Raw genomic sequence first — 21,418 nt, forward strand, 5'->3', positions numbered from 1 at the left:
TTGAAATAATGCAATATTAGCACTTTTTACAGATTGAAAGTCACTTTGTTACTTTAGGAACATAAAATGTAATTATGTCCAAGTTGGTTTGGCATAAAATTATTACATTTGGTATAGTAAAAGTACAGTGTATTCAAACAATTATTACAAATTGAATATACTTTTTAATTTTATTTGCTTTTTTGGTAACAAATGGAGCTACAAGCTGCTGAACTGTTAGGAACACCTGAACTGTAAGGAACCTCTTTGATTTTGCCAGTTTATGAGGAGCAAGGGGAGGGGAATTTAAAAAATTTTTTTAAAAAAAAAACAGAAGTAACCACCAACATTAGTAACAAAGAAAATTATTTATGTTTCCGCTAGTCCTCCAGTGTCAAGACATAAAGCACACATTCCCATAAAAAGAACAGAGAGAAAAAGGGGAACCCAGATTCAATGAATATGCATGAAATTTAATCAGACTTATTTTCTGACCTATAGCTATCACTATTAGTTTCAGTCTCTGCTTCAATGGCAGTGGTGCCCCCTAGAGGCAGAAATGCAACATTTGAGAGTTGCATTTGAGAGCTTCTTCCGCTCTCCGCCTGTCTTCTTCCGCCGAGCTCTCCAACCCGGCCAGCGGGGAGGTGGGCGGCGGCGGCGGCAAGGACGCGGCCAGATTCCCCAGCCGCCTCCTTCTCCGCCTCTTCCTCCGTCGCTTCAGGGGCACGTTCTACACAGTCGTTTTGGGGGCGCACTGGGGGCGCATGCAAGCACCCTCACAACGACGTGTAGATTCCCTCCTAGTTTGCAACCTAGGACTTGCTTATCCTTGGTGCACAGAAATTGTAATAATCTGATACTGTACATAGTTTTAATTTTTGTGAGCTGCCCAGGGAGCTTCGGCTGTTTGGCAGTATAAAAATGCAATAAATAAATAAATTAAATAAATAATAGTTTTTAGAAATCATTTGGAGAAGTAAATATCTGAATGCTTTGTCTTAAACATTTTATTCATCATGCTCTTCTGAACCCCATTTTACAATCTTTTCCTGGTCTCCCAACTGAATTCTTAATGTCCCTTTTACTTCGGAACTCAGACAAAGCAATCACCGAGCAAGTGGCCAAGTTTTTGAACTTGGCCATTTCTATTAGATCCTCTATGATTACTTGTCTTTTTAATAGCTAATTGTATGCTCAGTCCTTTTGTATGTAATTTTTGTTGGAATGGTCTATTGACTGCAATAAACTGTTGTTGTTGTCATCATGCTAAAATAAAACATCCCATAATCCATTTTCTTTATTTTCTTCAATTTTTCAGAAAAAAACCAAAAGAGGCTTCTGGAAAAAATGGGGAAAAAACCATTTTCCCACCTGAATTTTTTCTGGGGTTTTCCCGGGCCTTCACATGTCTACTTAAAGGAAAGAGAGCCTTAGAGCTTCTCTCTATAAAAAACCAAAACCAAACTGAAACTGCTTTCTGCTTCCGTTTTCGTCCCGAGATTGCAATCAGCTCATTACATGGGCAGTCACATGATTTGAATTGAATGCTTCCTACCTCTGCCTTGAGTTTGAACCTCCATGCCAATTAATCATTCTGGGCCAGGTTTAATAGTTTTGTACTAGTGTATAAAGCCCTAAACAACTTGGGACCAGGATACCTGAAAGAGCGCCTTCTCCCTTACCAACCTGCCTAATCACTGAGGTTGTCAGAGGGCCCGCTCTTGGTGGTTCCAGTTATTTATTTATTACATTTATTTATTACTTTTATATACTGCCCCATAGCCAAAGCTCTCTGGGCAGTTTACAAACATTAAAACATGGAACATTAAAAACAAATATACAAAATTTAAAATCATAAAAGCATAAAAATTCAACATATTTATTTATTTATTCACAATATTTATATACCACTCCCCATTCAAAATTTTGGAGCAGTGTACAAGATTAAATACAATAAAAACAGAATACAAAATAGATTTTTAAAAGCAAAATGAAAGATGAACTGTGAACCGTGGCTGGTCATTAAGGAAAGGCTTCCTGGAACAATTACGTTTTCAGGAGATGCCAAAAAGAAGACAAAGTTGGCGCCTGCCTGAATTCCAGAAGCAGGGAGTTCCATAGGAGGGGGGCCACCACACTGAAGGCTCTGCCCCTCGTGGACTCCAATCGGAGGATGCATCTATGTGGAACCACCAGGAGCATGCCCTCAGATGACCTCAGTAACCGGACAGGTTGGTAGGGGAGAAGGCACTCTCTCAGGCAACCTGGTCCCAAGTTGTTTAGGGCTTCGTACACAAGTACAAGAACCTTAAACCTGGCTCGGTAGCAGATAGGCAGCCAGTGCAGTTCCCTCAGCAGAGGAGTTACATACTGGAAAGCGGCAGCTCCACACAACAGCTGAGCTGCAGCGTTCTGCACTAGCTCCAGCTTCTGGAGCAGCTTTAAGAGCAGCCCCACATAGAGCGCATTGCAGTCATCCAATCTTGAGGTTACCAGTGCCTGTACCACCGTGGCCAAGCTATCCCTGTCCAGGAGAACCAGCCGAGGCTGGTAAAAAGCACTCTGAGCTGCCATGGCCACTTGAGCCTCCAGCGACAGAGATGGATTTAAGAGTACCCCCAAACTACGAACCTGATCTTTCAGAGGGAGTGCCACCTCACCCAGTACAGGCAATGAGCCTTTCTCACAGACTCGGGAACCCCTCACCCACAGGGCTTCTGTCTTGCCAGAATTCAGTTTCAGTTTATTGACCCTCATCCAGCCTATTACTGAGTTGGTATATGATAGGGATGTGCTCCGCTCCGATTAGGAGCGTAGAAGCAGTAGCGGATTGGCCTGCTCCGCCTTACCCAGAGGCGGAGTAGGAGCGGACCGCGGACCCCCTAGAAGCAAGGCGAAGAGAAGCGGCCATTTTTCGGAGCTCCGAGTTCAGGCGGAGCGCTCCGGTCGCCATCTTGAAAACATTTCGCCATAGGATTGCATTGCGGCAAATAATCGCGCATAACTACGTTATTTTTGAAGCTATCATTCTGGAAATTCTTGTGCACAGAGAGTCGTGGATGGGGGTCATTTTGAGACCACTCTCAACTTTCTGCGTTGTCTGGGTCGCGGGCTATATTTTTGTGAAAATCGGGTCAACCGCGCGGCTCAAACTGCGTTTTCGGCTTTTCGCCCATAGGATTGCATTGAGGGAAAGAATCGGGGATAACTGGGGGGGGGGTTAAGCTATCGTTCTGGAAATTCTTGTGCACAGAGAGTCGTGGATGGGGGTCATTTTGAGACCACTCTCAACTTTCTGCATCGTACGGGTCGCGGGCTATATTTTTGTGAAAATCGGGTCAACCGCGCGGCTCAAACTGCGTTTTCGGCTTTTCGCCCATAGGATTGCATTGAGGGAAAGAATCGGGGATAACTGGGGGGGGTTTAAGCTATCGTTCTGAAAATTCTTGTGCACAGAGAGTCGTGGATGGGGGTCATTTTGAGACCACTCTCAACTTTCTGCATCATACGGGTCGCGGGCTAGACGTTTTTAAAAAATCGGCGGGAAAAATACCTTTTTCAAAGGGCTGAGGGGCAGAGTCAGCTCCCGGTCATGATGATCCCAAAGTTGGAGGAGGGCATAGGCAAAACAGGTAACTTGGGATTCTGGGAAACTTCTCTTTCTTCATCTGAACGGGCTTTTCCCCGTGTTTTTTAACACAGTAGCCCCACCAAATGCACAAACACAACCTGAAATCATATACTAAGCCAAGAATAAGAGATAGAAACACAGCACTGCTCCCCACCCTAACCTTGGGGAACAACTGAATCGATGTGGTGCAAGGGGATGAGCTCCCCTAGGGCATCTCATCGTGGACGTGCCCCCACTCTCTCCTGCACTGGAAGGCCATTAGAGCCTTCCAAAGAGAGTAAAACGGTGGAGCAATGCCTATCATGAGTTGAAGTGAATGGTCACTTTTCAGTGGTGGAGCAATGCCTGTTCTGAGTCGAAGTGAGCGTTTTACTTCTTCTCAGAGCTGTGGCTGTCAGTGTCTTGAACTGGCAGCTACTTCCCCCTCCCCCGGGCACGTCCCCCTATTGCTGGTAAAAGACAGATATAGCCTTTTAAAAAAAGTTCTTCTTGTTGTTTATTGAGCAACACTGCTGCTTTTAATTCCACCCCTCCTTTGTTTATTGATTGATTTATTCCATTTTCTATGCATTACTGGCTTATCCTTGGCTCACTTCCTTATGCCCCCAGAAATGCCAGCTGCATGCCTGCCTGCCTTCCCTCCCTCCTCCCCTGCCCACCTCGCAGGGATGTTGTGTGTGGGGTGCCCGATTTTCAAAAATTCGCCAAAAATCAGGGGATGATGGGATTGCTTTGAAACTTGGCATGCGTGTGTATATCCCCATGAGGTGTCATGGTGCCAAACATGAGGTTTCTAACTTGAACAGAAAAAAAGTTGTATAATTTTTTAGCTTTCAATGCAAGCCTATGGGGGGGGGAAACGGAGCTCCGGATCCGGATCCGGAGCTCTGGGCGGAGCGGAGCGGAAGTGGGCGGAGCGGGGGCGGGGCGGAGCGGCCCGATCCGGAAAATGGCGGATCTGCAAGTGAAGCGGAGCGGGGGGTCTGTGCACACCCCTAGTATATGAATATTGTAAATAATAATAACCAATAAAACAGTGCCATCTAGTGGTGTAATTATGGTGCAATGCCTTCAATACAAACAAGGTGACTTGATGGATTTCTAAAGCTGTATCTCTGTGGTTTTGGTCAGTGTGATAAGGGGGGAAAGGGCGGGAGATGTCCTGCCTGAAGACAACATCATGAAATTGACCCCCAAACTTCAATGAGTGGCCATTCATGAGTGTACCATATATCACTTATTTAGAGACAGCTTCAGTGATCGATTCAAAACAGACAAAAGAAAAGTAGATTAGAGGAGAGAGGTATATTTGCATTTTAAAAACATACACCAGACAGATTAGGAATAGCTACATCCTAATTGTCACTTTAAGGCTTTAAAATGGTTCTGATTATAACTCTTTGCTTTGAGTGATTTCTCTGAAAAAAGCAAATTTTACCTTTTGCTTGCACACACAAAAATACTGGATCTATCATAGGGTGACCATATGGAAAGGAGGCCAGGGCTCCTGTATCTTTAACAGTTGGATTGAAAAGGGAATTTCAGCAGGTGTCATTTGTATGCATGCAGCACCTGGTGAAATTCCCTCACCATAGCAGTTAAAGCTGCAGGAGCCATGTCCTCTTTTGTATCTGGTTTCACCAGGTGCTGCATGTATACAAATGACACCTGCTGAAATTCCCTTTTCTCTACAACTGCTAAAGGTACAGGAGCCCATATGGTCACCCTACCTATCTGTCTGGCATTGGGCAGGAATGAACACTTTAAAGGGTGCTCTAATTCCTACAAATTTCATGTATGTATCATGAAAATCAAAAAGGTGATAGCACTTTACTTTGCATGATTTTCTTAGAAAAAATGCTAGGGATTGCATCCTTATTCTACAAAACCAGAAAGCAAACAAACCCCCAAATATTTGCTATTGGATTCAGGATCTACTGATGTCAGCTGCCCATAAAATGTATATTATTACCCCAACTTACTAAAATAACTTATAAATAGGGTGACCATATGAAAAGGAGGACAGGGCTCCTGTATCTTTATCAGTTGCATAGTAAAGGGAATTTCAACAGGTGTCATTTGTATATATGGAGATTCAGGCATGCATGCAGCACCTGGTGAACTTCCCTCTTCACCAGTTAAAGCTGCCTCCCAATTTGGCCTCTATTAACTTTTGTTTTCCAACCTAGCACACCACCTCATGTGACTTTGCAGCTTGGCTAATTTAAAAGGTTTTATGTTTCTCTTTATTTCTGTTCTTGCCATCACGAGGATCCTGTGGGTTTCCTTAAGGCTAAAGCCTGATCTGAGTGACTGTTGCCGATCTACAATGAGAAAACATTCCGGATTGGGGCTCCTAAGCGTGCCTTTTTCTTCAAAATAAAAGCAGCCTTTTAAAGCATGCTTTTAGAAATGCATGGACGGCATCATATGCAAGGGTGGAGTGGGTGTCCTGATTAGTAAGGGTGACCCTATGAAAAGGAGGTCAGGGCTCCTGTATCTTTAACAGTTGTATTGAAAAGGAAATTTCAGCAGGTGTCATTTGTATATATGGAGAACCTGGTGAAATTCCTTCTTCATCACAACAGTTAAAGCCGTAGGAGCTATACCAGAGTGACCAGATTTAAAAGAGGGCAGGGCACCTGCAGCTTTAACTGTTGTGATGAAGATGAAATTTCACCAGGTTCCCCATATATACAAATGACACCTGCTGAAATTCCCTTTTCTATGCAACTGTTAAAGATACAGGAGCCCTGTCCTCCTTTTCATATGGTCAGCCTAGATTAGTGAAACAGGTGCTGGTGGGCAATCCTAAAATGGAACCAGCCTCCTTCCAAGCAGCTCATGATCTTTTTCAGACTCTTGCCAAGAGGAGAAAACCTGGACATTACTGAAGTTGTGATTCATTCATCACAACAGCCAGAAAATCATGCTTTTCCTCACGCAGATTTATTTATTTATTTATTTATTTATTTATTTATTACATTTATATACCTTTTATGCTTTATATAAATTTATGCTTTAGTGTGGATTCCTGCATTGAGGAGGAGGTTGGACTCGATAGCCTTGTAGGCCCCTTCCAACTCTGCTATTCTATGATTCTGTGATTCTATACTGCCCCACAGCTGAAGCTTCTCTGGGCGGTTTACAAAAGTTAAAAATAATGGACATTAAAAACAGATATACAAAAATTTAAAACCATCAAAAGCATAAGAACAATATTGATTTAAAAACAATATTGATTTAAAACAACTATTCTGGGGTCAATTAAAAATTCACAATATGTTGTTAACTGCCTGAGGCCTTAGCTAGACGAGGGGTTATCCCGGGCTGATACCCGGGATCGCCCCTGTGCATCCAGATGATGCACAGGGGATCCCGGGCTCAGGCAGGGATGAACCCTCCCTTGCCCTGGGATAATGGGCACCGCTTGTAGCCTGATATTTCCTGCAGTCTCGGGCTGAGCCTGAGACCACGAGCGTGTGGCCCATTCCATGGCTTCTTCCAGCTTCGGCGATTACTTGAATTCGGAGCCGGGAGAAGCTGTGCCCATCCGGGCAGGGTGGGGAGAGCAGGGGCAGGGTGGGGAGATCAGGGCAAGGTGGGGGCAGTGGCCAAATATATATATATATTAAAAAAACTCACCCTTGCCACTCCAGCATTCGTGCGCAGCGGCCCCATTAAACCAAAAATAAAATGTCGGGCGCAATGGGGCTTTCCTGACGTGTGGATTAGAGCAACAGCCCGCGATACTTGCATTGCGGGCTCGCCCCTCCTCATGCCCGGATTTAGAGGTAGGTCTAGCAAAGGCCTGAGAGAAGAGAAAATCTTAACTTGGCGCCGAAAAGATAACAATGTTGGCGCCAGGCAAGCCTCATCAAGGCGATCATTCCATAATTGGGGGGATCAGCACTCATTTTGTTTCAATTCATTTTTATTAAAATTCATAAATTTCTCCATATTAGAGACAAAAGGAACTTGAGTTCTTTTTTTGGTGTTTTTTAATTGACTGTGGGAGAAACTGAAACTGACAGATTTGTGTTTTGCCACTGCAAAACTGAATTTGTACCAATCATCAAACTCATCTCATTTTCCCAAACTGAGCCAAGAACAAATTGTCCCCCTAGGGAACAAGTTATTCCAAAAAGTGTAAATGATGATGCTGTTGTCAGCATCAAAAAAGGCCAATGATCCTTCTTCACAGTTCAAGGACACACGGACCTTCTTTGGCATAACATCCAGAGGAAAGACAATTTGAGAAGTGGAAGAGGGGTTTGAGCCCAGAGATACTTGAGGAGAAATGAATATGTTTTGTTCTCCGTTTGGGAACCTGCCTAGAGCGAAGATCCGATTTTGTGAACCTCTGTAATGCCTTAAGGACTGTTTTACCACCCCCACAGCCCAGAACCGTTCATTCTCCACATTCACTACCCAAGAATGGCGCCCTGAGGTTATTCTCTCTGTTCCTATAATGTAGGTCCAGCAACTCAATAGGTTGATATCTCTGGAAGCCCGGGCATATCCATATGTATTCCACAATTGTTGAAGCATTGATTGGGTTGTTTCTTGGCTATCCATTGAGAGGCCTACTGTGGGAAGTGCCATGATTTCTGCTCCAGCCAATTTTGCTGTAAGAGAAAGGAAAGGATCAGAGAGGCTGCAGAGGAGAGTTTTAGACATTGTCAGTGACAGAATCTGCTCCAACCTGCAACCAAGGCTTATGCAACCCTGAGCAAAGGAAGAGGTAGGAGAACCCAGTATACAACTAGAAAAATGGCTTTCCCATGAGAGTCAGTTCAGAAAACAGAGTGAACACGCATTGGAGCTAGTTCTTCACCACTAAGCTTCATAGATTCCCTGCCTCAAGATTTTGTGTGTGTGCACATGTCCAAAGGGAGGAAACTTTAAGAGAAGTTCATTATGCTCTTCTGGCCATCCAGTGGCTTTCACAAATTTTGAAGAAGACGTAAACCATGTCCCACTGTGGGATGTACTAAAATGAAAGGCACCGAATGGCCATTGAAATGCATTGGTTCATTCCAAATGGCCATAGGAAATCATTGGAAGATTTTAGGGATCAATTTCAAATCAACATACCTAAAGGGGATAAACATTTATTTTTCATCGAAAACAACTCAGAATCAAAATATTTACTAGCAGAGTGGTTTTAGGGAACAACTCCTGTGACCCCTCAACACAGCTGGTGTGTGAAAGCATTGGTGGAACGAGTGCTCATGGGGTCAGCGCTTGCTGAGTTTGCCTGCCCATCACCACAGAAAAGAGTGGGAGCCCACAAATTGCTATTGGGTGACTGAATTACTACACCCTAAATTCCCAGGAGTTCCAGTGTGATCCATGATCCATAGGAATGCCCCCCTCCTTGTGCATGGCCATAATAATCAAGCTTCCTTCCAAATGGCCACAGGAAAGCATTGGGCTGTGACAAGCACAGAAAAGAGCAGGACCCTCAAAAGTACTCATGGGTGATAGAGCTAGTACCCTCCAACCTCCCAGGAGTTCCAGTGTGATGGATGCTCCAAGGTATGGTCCCCTCCTTGAGCATGGCTGTAATATTAGATGTCCTTCTGAATGGCCATAGGATTTATTTATTTATTTATTGCATTTCAATACCGGCCAATAGCCGGAGCTCTCTGGGCGGTTCACAAAAATTAAGACCATTCAAAGTATAAAACAACAGTATAAAACCATAATATATGATCCAAAGGGAGAGGTGGGTAAGAATTATATTATTATTATTATTATTATTATTATTATTATTATTATTATTATTATATAAAATGCAATATAAAAGGAATGCATTGGATCAAGATGAGCAGCCACACAGAAAGGAGCCAGAGTCTCCAAACTCCTCACGGGTGATAAAGGGACTGCCCCCAGACACCCAATGTGCCCAGATATGATGTAGGAATGGCCCATCACTATAATATTCTGATGTCCTTCTGAATGATCATGAGAATACATTGGATGGAAACAAACAGCTTCTCAGGAAACAGGAGGATAGCCATAGATGCATGGAGGGTGTACTCCCCCACACACACATCAAATGCCAGGAACACAATGCCACACATTCTCAATAACAGTGACTTCTTATTCCATAAGATACAGATGTCTTTCCAAATAGCCACAGAATTTAGCTGGGATGTTAGATGCAAAACCACATGAAACATCATGTCCCCTAGGTTTTCTCATAAGTGTACTCAGTGGGTACATCTAAATTACCTGAAGGGTCCCAATGCCACAACTGCTCTGTAGCAAAAGTCTCTTCTCCTGAAGGGACATAAAATTATCTGTCCTTCTCAATGTCCATGCAAATGCATTGGATTGATATCCACATCTCCACAGGATAGCACAGGAGCCCTATTACTGTTCCCTTATGGCCTGAGAAAATACCCAATAGATGTCCACCATTCCATAGCACTGGGCTATAGAGGAGATCAGGAAAGTGCAAGAATCCCAGTGTATAACATTCTCATATGCGACGGCACGGCACGGCATGGCATAGTAATAGAAAGCATGGGAAGATTGAGTAGGTCCCTGCCATTTTTATGTGGGAGGATGATACTGGAAAACCAATTCTGATAGCAAAGTATGACCTGAGACTAGCAGAACCAACCACTGAAAACCATCTCAGCAGTGAAAATTAAGCCATAGGTGGCATCTTACACTAATAAACATCCCACTTCCCCTATGCTGGAGAAGAGGTAGTAAAAGGTGTTCCTTCTATCACACGTGGTAGAAATAGCCTCAGAATTGTGGGTACCAAAACTGCTGCACCAAAATGTGCAAATACAAGCAATTCCGAATGATTTACTGAATTTAATACAAGTGTGAGAAGCTGGATCACAATTTATCTTAAATGAAAAAAAAGTTATGTTCAAAATGCCTCCCACACTAGAGGCCTTCAAGAGGCAGCTGGACAACCATCTGTCAGGGATGCTTTAAGGTGGATTCCTGCATTGAGCAGGGGGTTGGACTCGATGGCCTTGTGGGCCCCTTCCAACTCTGCTATTCTATGATTCTATGATTCTGTGTAATTGCATTTATTAGTCAAGATGTATGTTACTCTCTGAAGGAACTATCTGAAACATCTGAAAGGATGCTTTGGGGTTCTAATTCCAACACACGTGAGCAGTTTCCTGCCTCCTGCTCTTTTCTGTATAACTGCTGCTCTCATTGCAATACATTCCTGTGGCTATTCGGATGGACATCTGAATGTTATAGCCATGTGCAATGAGGGCCAATTGCCAAGGAGGGCGAATGGCACTGGGTCTATTGGGGCATTTTGCGATACTCCCACTGGCACCTCTGAGCAAATCTGCGGCTCCTACTTTCTTCTGTTGGTCTGCTAGTCTCAGGCCGTAGCTAGACCTAAGGTTTATCCCAGGATCATCCTGGGTTCGTCCCTGCCTGAGCGCTGGATGCCCTGTGTGGCACTTAGATGAACAGGTTTGACCACAGGACAATCCTGGGATAAACCTTAGGTCTAGCTACAGCTTCAGTCCAATGCATTCTCATGCCTATTCCGAAGGACACTTGATTATTATGAACATGCACAAGGAGGGGGCAGTTCCTTTGCAGCATGCATCACACTGGAACTCCTGGAATGTTAGGCACACTAGTTCTTTCTCTTGGCCACATCTGCCCTTGTCCAGAGCCTCCATCATGCACAACAGCGGAGGCTCCATGAATTCCGTATTTTCCCCATTGTGGAAAAGGGGCCTTTTACAGCTCCTGTTTACCCAAGAGGGGAAATGCATAATTTCTGGAACCTCCATTGTTGCACAAAATGGAGGCTCCGGATGAGGGCGGATGGGCTCGTTACACGGTCAGAGACTCACTGGGTCTCCAAAGAACCTCACACAGCCCTATGAGCGAGGGTAGATGGTGGTGGCAGGGTGAGCATCTGACAAATCAGATGCAGGTCAGTTCTTCCATCCCTATGTCTAGATGGTCATGATTCAGGGGGACAAACAGTTTAGGACAGGTCATGAGCTTCCTGGAAGCATCTGACTGACCATTCTTGGAAACTGGATGTTGGACTATAACTTAAGTCTGATTCAACACACCTTATGTTTGGATGATGATGAGAGGAGTACATGGATAAACAGCTATAGTTACTGCATCACCTGTTTTAAAATTAAAATTTAATTTTAAAATTAAATGCACATTTAAAATTAAATGCTCATTTTGGAGGTTACAGCCTGGAAACCCTAATGAAGCTTTACAAATATTGGATTTCAACAAGTCAGCTGGAGGATATTAAATCACTTCAGAATAGTTCATATGTTGACTTTTTGTTACCTTTGATACCCTTCATGACATCCTGAAAAAAAGGAAGCTTTTTGGCAATCTTCTCAATTTGTTTCCTTAATACAGAAAATTCAAGAGGAGAAACTATTTGACCCACACATTTCTTCTCATCACACCTAGGAAGAAAGAACTGATATTGGTTATTTGTCCACCTCTTCTCAAGTCTCTTAATTCAGCAGTAAAGATAAAGGAGAAAAAGCAGGGAACAAAAAGTGGTGGAGGTCAAATCAGAAATGAACTGAAACCATTACTTTTAGCTGAATTTGAAATGTACTTGCTAGTTGAATTTGCTAGATAGAAGCAGCTGAGGACGGAGGCCCTAATTTACTACAGGTCCTACTATCCCACATCCATACAGGTGTTTTGTTTTGTTTTTAAAAAAACAACAATTTTTATTGTAAGTTTTAACAAAACAAAACAATAAAACAAAAGTAAAAAATGCAAGTGTAACTACATACTTTAAAGGTTTCAGTTACAAATATTACAATATTCTAAATGCAGAAAAAAGGGGGGAAATGAGTAAATTACACATAAACTTCTGTAATGGCAGAACAAATATCCAAATATAAGTCCATTTGTGAATGGCACCTATATACTATTTCAAATGTTACTAGTGCTGTTAGATCTTCAATCCATTGCATTATAAGTGGTGAGCTCCGATTAACAAATTAGCTAAAAGTGGGCTAGATGGAACAACTATTAGGTGGATCCACAGTTGGCTACAGAATCGGGCTCAAAGAGTGCTTATCAACGGTACCTTCTCAAACTGAGGGGAGGTAACGAGTGGGGTACCACAGGGCTCAGTCCTGGGCCCAGTGCTCTTCAATATTTTTATGAATGAATTGGACGAGGAAGTGCAGGAATGCTGATCAAATTTGCAGATGACACAAAATTGGGTGGGATAGTTAATACCCTGGAAGACAGAAGCAACCTTCAAAGTGATCTTGATAGGCTGGAGTGCTCGGGTGAAAACAACAGAACAAAATTTAATAGAGATAAATGCCAAGTTCTACACCTGGGGAAAAGAAACCACATGCACAGTTACAAGATAGGTGATATTTAGCTCAGCAATACTACAAACGAGAAGGATCTTGGAATTGTTGTAGATCACTAGCTGAATATGAGCTAACAGTGTGATGTGGCTGTAAAAAAGAGCAAATGCTATTTTGGACTGCATTAATAGAAGTATAGCTTCCAAATCACACGAGATACTGGTTTCCCTCTATTCGGCCCTGGTTAGGCCTCATCTAGAGTATTGCATCCAGTTCTGGGCATCACTCTTCAAGAAGGTCTAGCTAAGGCCATTCCAAAACTGACCAAGCTGGACAATCAATCTAAGTGGAAAAGACCAAAGTTTGGAAAAGGTCAGCAGGTAAGCCCAATGGTATATAGCAAGATCCAGAAAGCCAAACCCATGTTCTTTAATGAGAAGTTGCATCCTTTTCAGGGATATTCTTGGTGGCAAGGAACCCCTCATTTATTGCAAAACAAAGCATTAAGTTTTGGAAATATTTGCTAAGTAAGGGGATTACATGTATAACATAACCAATTTGAGTTATAGTATTAATCTTGTGTGTATTCACCTTACCCCTTAGACTTAACTTTAAAGATGTCCATCTATCTATATCACATGAAATATTATTAATCAACTTATTTATATTTAACTTAATCATTTGAGATATGTCTCTAGGAATTATTATTCCCAAATAAGTAATGGAATCAGGACACCAATGAAATTGTCAATTAGCTAATATGTTAGAGTATACCCTATCTTCAACTGGCATTATTTCCAGCTTTGACCAATTAATTGAATAGCTAGACAAATCACTGAAAGTATTAATCAGTTTTGTCAAAGCCAAAACCGATGACTGGAGTTTTGAGACAAACATCAAAAGTTTATCAGCATAAAGGATAATTTTAAATTCTAAGCCAGCATTCCCAAAACTGTGAGTACTACTGTTTTATCTAATAGCACATGCTAGGGTTTCCAAGGATAAACTGAATATCAATGGGGAAAGTGTTCATCCCTGTCTGGTACTCTACCCAAGTAGGGGGAAAAAAGGCTGAATATGAACCATTAGTCCTTACTCCAGTTCTCAGGGCTAATTCCCCCCCCCCATTTCAAAAGTTCTATTGGAAAATCAAAATTAGTCAAAGTAGTAAAAATGAATTTTGTCCAAGGCCTTTTCTGTGCCAGGATCAAGCCTGTTCTCACTAGCGTGGGGAAAGAAGTTTTAGGCTATCAATCAGGATCAGATTCTGCACCAGAAGAAACAGGACTCAAAATTTACCAGCTAACACAGAAAGTTGGGCAGGAGATTGTCCCAGGCACTTCAGGAGCCAGTGATGAATCTTCACCAGACATTATCAGAGAGAAAGGCGCTACAGACTGGGGGCTTTAGGAGTATCAGAACATTGCAGTTCCAAAAATACTGAGGTATTGTCTGACATTACCAATGTGTCAATCTTGCAGTCTTTTATTTGACCTATCAAAGATGTAGAAACCAAAATGTAATCTAATTGAAAGCAATTACATACCTTTGTAATGTAACTTTGATATCCTAGGGGGAGGAGAAAGAAGGAGAGAAATTCAGAACTATGCCCCAGTCTCCTCCCATGCATCAGAGACCCCTTAAACAATAGAGGAGACAGCTAGAGTAAACCAGTATAGCTCTAGCAACTTTAACGGAACACCAACAGTATTCAGTACTCAGGAGGAGCTTTGTACCTGAAAACTGTGAAGGAAAACTACTGTTTTACATATTTTATCACCAGCAAAACAGAGGTCTTGACATGAACATCTGCACCATTCCTCACTGTTGATAGTATACTGTATGGATAGGTTTACTACTTGCAGTTTAAAGCTAACCTAAAACACTTTCAACTATACTTAAACGAAGTAGTTAACCTTCCCTGTTCTTCGTCCTGCACACTATTTGAATCTAAAAGCTATGTTGAAGCATTACTAAGTTCCTCTACGCATGTGAAGAATAAAAGCAGAAGTTAGTGTGAAAGAGAAAATCCAAGACTTGGAAATCCAAGCACATTTGCAGCCTCACCTGATGAAGATGAGAAGGAGAGTTGAGTGTCATCCGGATACTGGCGCTAGGGGTGGGCAAACTCACTGGCACTGAGTTCAGCTGGCGCTCACCCTGCCACTTCTCACAGGACCATGCAAGCCTCTTCTGAGCCTTGGTTTGGTCCAGCGAGCACTTGGCAGCTACCTGCAGCTGCTTGCAAAATTGTGCAATTCCTGCATTTGCATCAATGTTGGCTACTATTGATATAATACTGGGATTTATGCCATTTCTGGAGGCTCTGGAAATTGTGCATTTCCTCCTTTTGCGTCAATGGTGAAAAGAAGAAGTGTGCAATTTCACAAATGGCTATGGGCAGCTGCTGAGCACTTGCCAAGGCCTTGCAAGTAGTGGCCCACGCTCATGGCTGGGGTGTCCAACTGTATCCAACGGGCTAGATGTGTGTGGGGGGGTGTCCGCTGGACACCCAGAACCAGTCTACTGTGTGCGACAACCCTACTGATGACAGTGCACTCCAAAATTTCAGGTGATTCCACTCAACGGTTTCATGTAGATGCCAAACAGCATGGGGGACAGAGCTCATTCCTGCAGAACCCCATACTGGAGAATCTACGGGGCTGAGCAATGTTCTATTCCTTAGTTTGTTGTCTGAACAGTCCCATAGACATAGACACACACACATACACACACACTTACCTTAGAATGTAACATTATTCTTGGAAATAACATTATTAAAAGTATTTTCAGATACTTTTTTTATTGTTCTACTCTGTACAGCACCATGTACATTGATGGTGCTATATAAATAAATAAATAAATAATAATGGGACGTTTCATGTATTTATGTTTCACTTATTTATTAAGTCTCACCTGCAAGAATTCATTTGCCGACTGCTTCTGTTTTTCCTTCATCTCCTTGATCAGGTGTTTTATGGCAGAAATGTCATCGGAGAGTTTGGCAAGCTGTTTCTTTCTGGTGTTTTCTATCTCATCATCCAGGTTTTTCAGTTTAACCAGCAGCAGCTTCTCTTGTTGTTCCAGAAATTGGTGCAGTTGCATAAATTCGGCCGTGATTTTTTGCCTTTCCTTTTCTGTCTGCTCCTGTATTGAGAAAGTGAAAAGATGGAGAAGACATGGCCTGGCCGGGCTCACATACTTCCTTCTTTTTAAATGAGTAATGTGAGCAGAGCCATGATTGAGCAGTACTATGGGGAGAGCCCTCCCAAGGCCCTGTAGAGTAGAGAGCCTTAAAGGGGTGGTACGCTGGCTTAGCAGTCCATTGTCTCTGAAAGCTCCTGCATTGTGCATTGCCTGTTCTGGGAAGGGTGAGTTCCCTGGGTGTAAAAATGGGAGTGGGGTGCTTTCACACATGTGATTCTGGCTGAGGCAACATTGTATCTAGGGGTTCCAGTTCATGGAGGCTTTGGCTCCTGAGAGACAGGCTACAGCTCAGGTTTATCACAGAGTAGTAGAGTTGGAAGGGGCCTATAAGGCCATCAAGTCCAACCCCCTGCTTAATACAGGAATCTACCTTAAAGCATCCCTGACAGATGGCTGCCCAAGTGCCTCTTGGGTGGGAGAGGCCACCACCTCCCTAGGTAATTGGTTTCATTGTCATACTGCTCTAACAGTCGGGACATTTTTCCTGATGTCCAGCCGGAATCTGTCTTCTTGTGGGTTTAGGTCTGGGTTAGGAACCCTCAGGACTAGTGCCACTGGCCCCTCCAGTCCCATTTACTTCTCTGTGTCAGAGTCCTAGATGTTACTTGGGATTGGACACTAATATAATGAGCTCGCCATGTACATTTGCAACCATCTATTGCCCTCTGTGACATATTTTCACAGCATTTTGTGGGTAAAGTCACAAGCATCTAGATAGAAATTAGCAAAATGATATCTATGTATGTATGTATGACACATCCATACCACCCAATAGCCCAAGCTCCCTGGGAGATATGGGAAAAATTCACAGGAAGGATCGTGACTATATGAAGCTGCCTTTGATGGCGTCAAGACCAGTCGTCCATCTAGCATGGCAGTGCTCAATCTGACTGCCATCAGCGCTCGAACTTCTGGATCAGAGACCTTTCCCAGCTTTACCACATTTTAAGCAAAGGTGGGCAGCTTGTGGCCTTCCAGATGTTTTGGCCTACAACTCCCATCTTCCCTCACCATTGGCTATGCTGGCCATTGGGAGTTGTAGACCAAAACATCTGGAGGGCCACATATTGCTCAGGCCTGCTTTAAGTGGAACAAAAGGGCAAGGATTACATCTAGAACGTTATGTATGTGATGCACATGCTCTGCTGTTGAACAACTCTGTATGTGAAAACTGTACTGCAGAGACAGCCAGTTCTACAATGGTACCTACCAGCAGATTCTTGCTTTCAGTCTGCTGACTCAATATAGAAGAGAGACATTTTTGTTCCTCCTTGATCAGGAACTTCAAATGACTCTGAATTTTACCCTGCCAAAAAAGAAAGAAAGAAAGAAAGAAAGGAGGAATTTGGGTTAGCAGTGGCTGCAGAGAAGATACACTTAAAAATGGAAAGGAAGTGTCTGCTAGAAGATACTTTCCATTGATACAAAGCCTAGGAAATCTTTCAGGAAGCACCATTGACTTCAGAATGCCAATACTTCCTTTTTCTTCTTGCACTGTTCTGCAATTAGGACCTTCTGGACCTCTGGATATAGGAGATGTTGATATAGTTGTGTATTGTATTTCTGAGCCATGTGTTCACATTGCTAGCATTTAATGCTCTGGGATTTCACAAACACATATACTGTATGCTGAGGCTAAGGACGTTTTACCTGTGCTTTGTTCTGAACATTGCCAGAAGATGCCTCTGGGTATTTATTCACATTTTTATTTACATGGATGTTCAGGTTCAGTTTTTATTTTATTTATTTACATTTATATCCCGCCTTTTTTCCTCCAAGGAACCCAAGGCGGCGTACATAATCCTCCTCCTCTCCATTTTATCCTCACAACAGCAACCCTGTGAGATAGGTTGGGCTGAGAGTCTGTGACTGGGCCAAAGTCACCCAGTGGGTTTCCATGGCCGAGTGGGGACTAGAACCCAGGATCTCCTATCTCCCAGTCAAACACTTTAGCCACTACACCACACTGGTTCTCTTTTTAGTTTTGTTTGGAATTTGTTTAAAAACCAGGATAACAATGCTAGACAAAGTCGGGGGAGGGAGGCACAGAATATTTTGTAGTTCTGGATCCATGGTTGGATCTACGATGGCTTCCTCTCCTAGGTTATGGAATTGACCTAAGATGGAAGGTAAAGGTGGAATTCCTGGGGTTGAGGTGGGGAGGGGACTGGGGAGGCCTGCTTGCACTTTATCCCCAGACTTCCTCACTTCCCCACCCGAAAACCTCAGCTAGATGGACGAAAATGCCAATCTAGCAAAGGAGCAGAGCGGGGAGTGCATGACTAAGCTCCCTATGGTTGATGAGAGTTGTAGGCCAAAGGGGACCAATCCTTTGCAAGCATTTACTTGGGATGCTTTCGGGTGAGCAGATGGGCAATTTTAACAAATGTTTGGGGTGGCTTTGGATGGAAGTGTCTGTTACTTCATTTGTGAGGCACACAAATATTTCTCTTCTTTCTTCCCACCCCTGCAATTCTGTGGTTTACAACTGCTTCTGCATTCCTGATATGCTAGAACAACAACACACACACCCAAATGTGTTTGCCAAACCTGACTAAAAAATAATAATACTTTGAGCATGTGCAGATCCACATGCTAATTTCATTTAGTTTATAGCACCACAATGACTACAGGATTAAAATGGGAGTTTGCTTCTGCTGCTCTCACCACTGCTCACTGGGTGGTCATTTGGGCCCTGCCAGCTGCACCAGAGAGTGAGATTCTTGTGCATCCCAATTCCCCATTTCCACCCACGGCAGTATCCTACCTTGTATGCTTCAAAAGCCTCCTCCTTAGGAATCACCTTGTGCTCCCTGTGCTCTTGGGATTTGTCACAAACCACACAGATGAGAGCTTGGTCGTTTTCACAGAAAAGTTTCAGGGGCTCCAGATGTATCTCACAGACTCGTCCCAACACTTCTGCCCCTTTGGCCATCTGAAGACTGAATTGCTTGGCTATTTCTGCAATAGTCGCCAGTTGCCGGTTTGGCCTGAAGCTCCTTTGCTGACAAGGTTCCCTGCACTGAGGGCACAGAGCATCTTTGTTAGGCTCTTTCCAGCGCTGGGTGATGCAGGCCTGGCAGAAGTTGTGCCCGCAGCCGATGATCACCGGATCTTTGAAATACTCCAGGCAGATGGGGCACTTCGTTTCATCGCAGAGATTCTGGACTGGACTCTCATCTGCCATTGTGTCTGCCTGCAGAGGAATGAAAGCCTGAGTTTCGTTTCTCTGCTTTCAGGCTCGTGGTGTGTCATGTTTGTAGTTACAGAGTCTGGGAAGCTGGCCAGCAGCAAAGCTCCTAGTTACCAGGAGTAACAGGCAGAGATAAGTGAGTCCTAGCAGCAGAGATGCAGCGTTAAATTCCAAAATCAACATCCAAAGTCACAGTCTGAAGTCTGTTCACGATAAAGTCCAAGGTCTCGAATACAGGAAACACATAGGGTGACCATATGACAGGAAAAACCCGGATTTGTCAGGATTTTTGGTGACAAATCCAGGAAGGGGGGGGAGTATGAAATTTAAAGAAAATTGTTAACAATGCTGGCTGAAGCGCGTGGTAGTTGGGCTGATCCTAGGTGGGGTGTTCAGGGGAGGTGATTAAAGTCTTCCCATCCTGCAGGAAGGCCAGGATGTTCCCCACCCCAGAGCCAGACCCACTCTACTTCCTTCTCCATAATTACTGATCACTTGCTCTATAATGACTGCAGGTTAAGGAGCATATGTGTGCAATGAGAGCCCTTCAGGGAAGCAGTTGACAACGTTGCCTGTCCCTACAGTAACAGGCACTCCACAAACACAACCTTCGTATTTTGAGGTTCCTGAGATGCATTTTAAGGGTGGGTGAGAATTTCGTTTCAGTTCGGTTTTGATAAGAATTGACCCAAACTTGCAAATTTCTCATTATTTAGGACAGAAAGAACTTGAGATTTAAAGCATCCAATCATGTCCACAGCTCAGAATAAAGATGTGAGACACAAGGGCTGGGTAAAGGAAGAGTCGCATTTATTCAGCATACAAAGATGATCTCTACAAAGCTTCTTACAGTCATGAGGGGCTGAGCTGCAACAGGGATGGTAGTCTTGCCACCATCTCTTCCTTGCATAAGTTCAGGGTGAGCCACCTCAGCCCAAGATGCAAGCTGGATCTCACTGCTTCTGCCCAGCCATCCACCTCATAGTTGAGGGAGAGACCTTGTCCCATTTTCAAGAACTGGAGACTTGTGTAGGGGGAGTGAACAAGGTTATAGCAACCCCCTTTCCCCATCAAGGAACCTCCATTTGCTCACCATTAAGCTGCGGGGATCTCATCCTGCATATTCTTGCCAAAGTGTCTGACCTCATCGTGGAGATCCATGACCAATGTTCCCTGGATCAGTATGGAGTAGGTGGGAATGCGTGTTCCCCACAGCCAATCAGGGGAGCAAGCACATAATTCTGACCTGGCCTCAAAGCGACTGAGCCAACCCATGCTGAGTCCTATTAGGATGGGTTGGAAGGGTGTGCCACCAGATGGGAAGAGGGCCTTATATACGCCAAAGCCCACTTCTCCCAGAGCTTCCCCCTCATCTGCATGCTCCATTGTGTGTCCCACCCTTTCCAGGGCCAGCCATAAAGCTTCTCCCCACTCCCATGCTTCTGTTCCAGGGCCAAGGCAGGTGGTGTATGACCATGTGCGAGAAAGCAGAATTTACAGATTCATCCAGCTCTACTTCGTCTTTTTGGTTCTTTTTGTTTTAGGGAACTAAACTTTGCTTTATCCCTATAGGTGTTTCTGTTTTTTCTCCTGGGGAACCAAAATCAGCCTGCAATGACCTTGGAGGACCTCTTTAGATGATCTCTTAGGCCAGTGGTTCTCAACCTTCCTAATGCTGCGACCCTTTAATACAGTTCCTCATGTTGTGGCGACCCCCAACCATAAAATTATTTTCGTTGCTACGTCATAACTGTAATTTTGCTACTGTTATGAATCGTAATGTAAATATCTGATAGGCAGGATGTATTTTCATTGTTACAAATTGAACATAATTAAAGCATAGTGATTAATCACAAAGACAATATGTAATTATATATTGTGAAATATTTATTTCTAATTACAAATAAATGAAATATGTGTTTTCCGATGGTCTTAGGCGACCCCTGTGAAAGGGTCGTTCGACCCCCAAAGGGGTCGCGACCCACAGGTTGAGAACCGCTGTCTTAGGCCATTTCTAGCCTAAGAAATGATGGTCCAGGCTAGAATGATGGTCCAGCTGAGTCCCTGTGGGTCCAAATGATG

General features: G+C 43.5%; 1 protein-coding gene across 1 annotated transcript; it reads right to left on the reverse strand.

Moving 5' to 3' along the window:
* Window positions 1–4,617: 4,617 nt before the first annotated feature.
* LOC134396008 (zinc finger protein RFP-like) lies at window positions 4,618–19,447 on the reverse strand. The gene is made up of 6 exons (XM_063122328.1): window positions 18,911–19,447; window positions 17,354–17,449; window positions 15,853–16,083; window positions 14,483–14,505; window positions 11,936–12,060; window positions 4,618–8,241 (listed from the first exon to the last, which is right to left on the reverse strand). Exons 1-6 carry the CDS (start codon window positions 19,328–19,330, stop codon window positions 7,700–7,702), a joined length of 1,437 nt encoding a protein of 478 aa, XP_062978398.1. The 5' UTR covers window positions 19,331–19,447; the 3' UTR covers window positions 4,618–7,699.
* Between the last annotated feature and the right edge of the window lie 1,971 nt (window positions 19,448–21,418).

The sequence above is a fragment of the Elgaria multicarinata genome, chromosome 3 (assembly GCF_023053635.1).
Source record: "Elgaria multicarinata webbii isolate HBS135686 ecotype San Diego chromosome 3, rElgMul1.1.pri, whole genome shotgun sequence".
NCBI lineage: Eukaryota > Metazoa > Chordata > Lepidosauria > Squamata > Anguidae > Elgaria > Elgaria multicarinata.

Excerpts from the sequence above, each read along its gene's own strand:
- LOC134396008 (XM_063122328.1), bottom strand. The coding sequence starts at position 19,330 with ATGGCAGATGAGAGTCCAGTCCAGAATCTCTGCGATGAAACGAAGTGC. Across the intron at positions 14,506-15,852 it reads CGGCAAATGAATTCTTGCAG|GATATCAAAGTTACATTACA; the intron begins GTGAGACTTAAT and ends TCCTCCCCCTAG. Across the intron at positions 12,061-14,482 it reads ATCAAAGTTACATTACAAAG|GTGTGATGAGAAGAAATGTG; the intron begins GTATGTAATTGC and ends CTTTCTTCCTAG.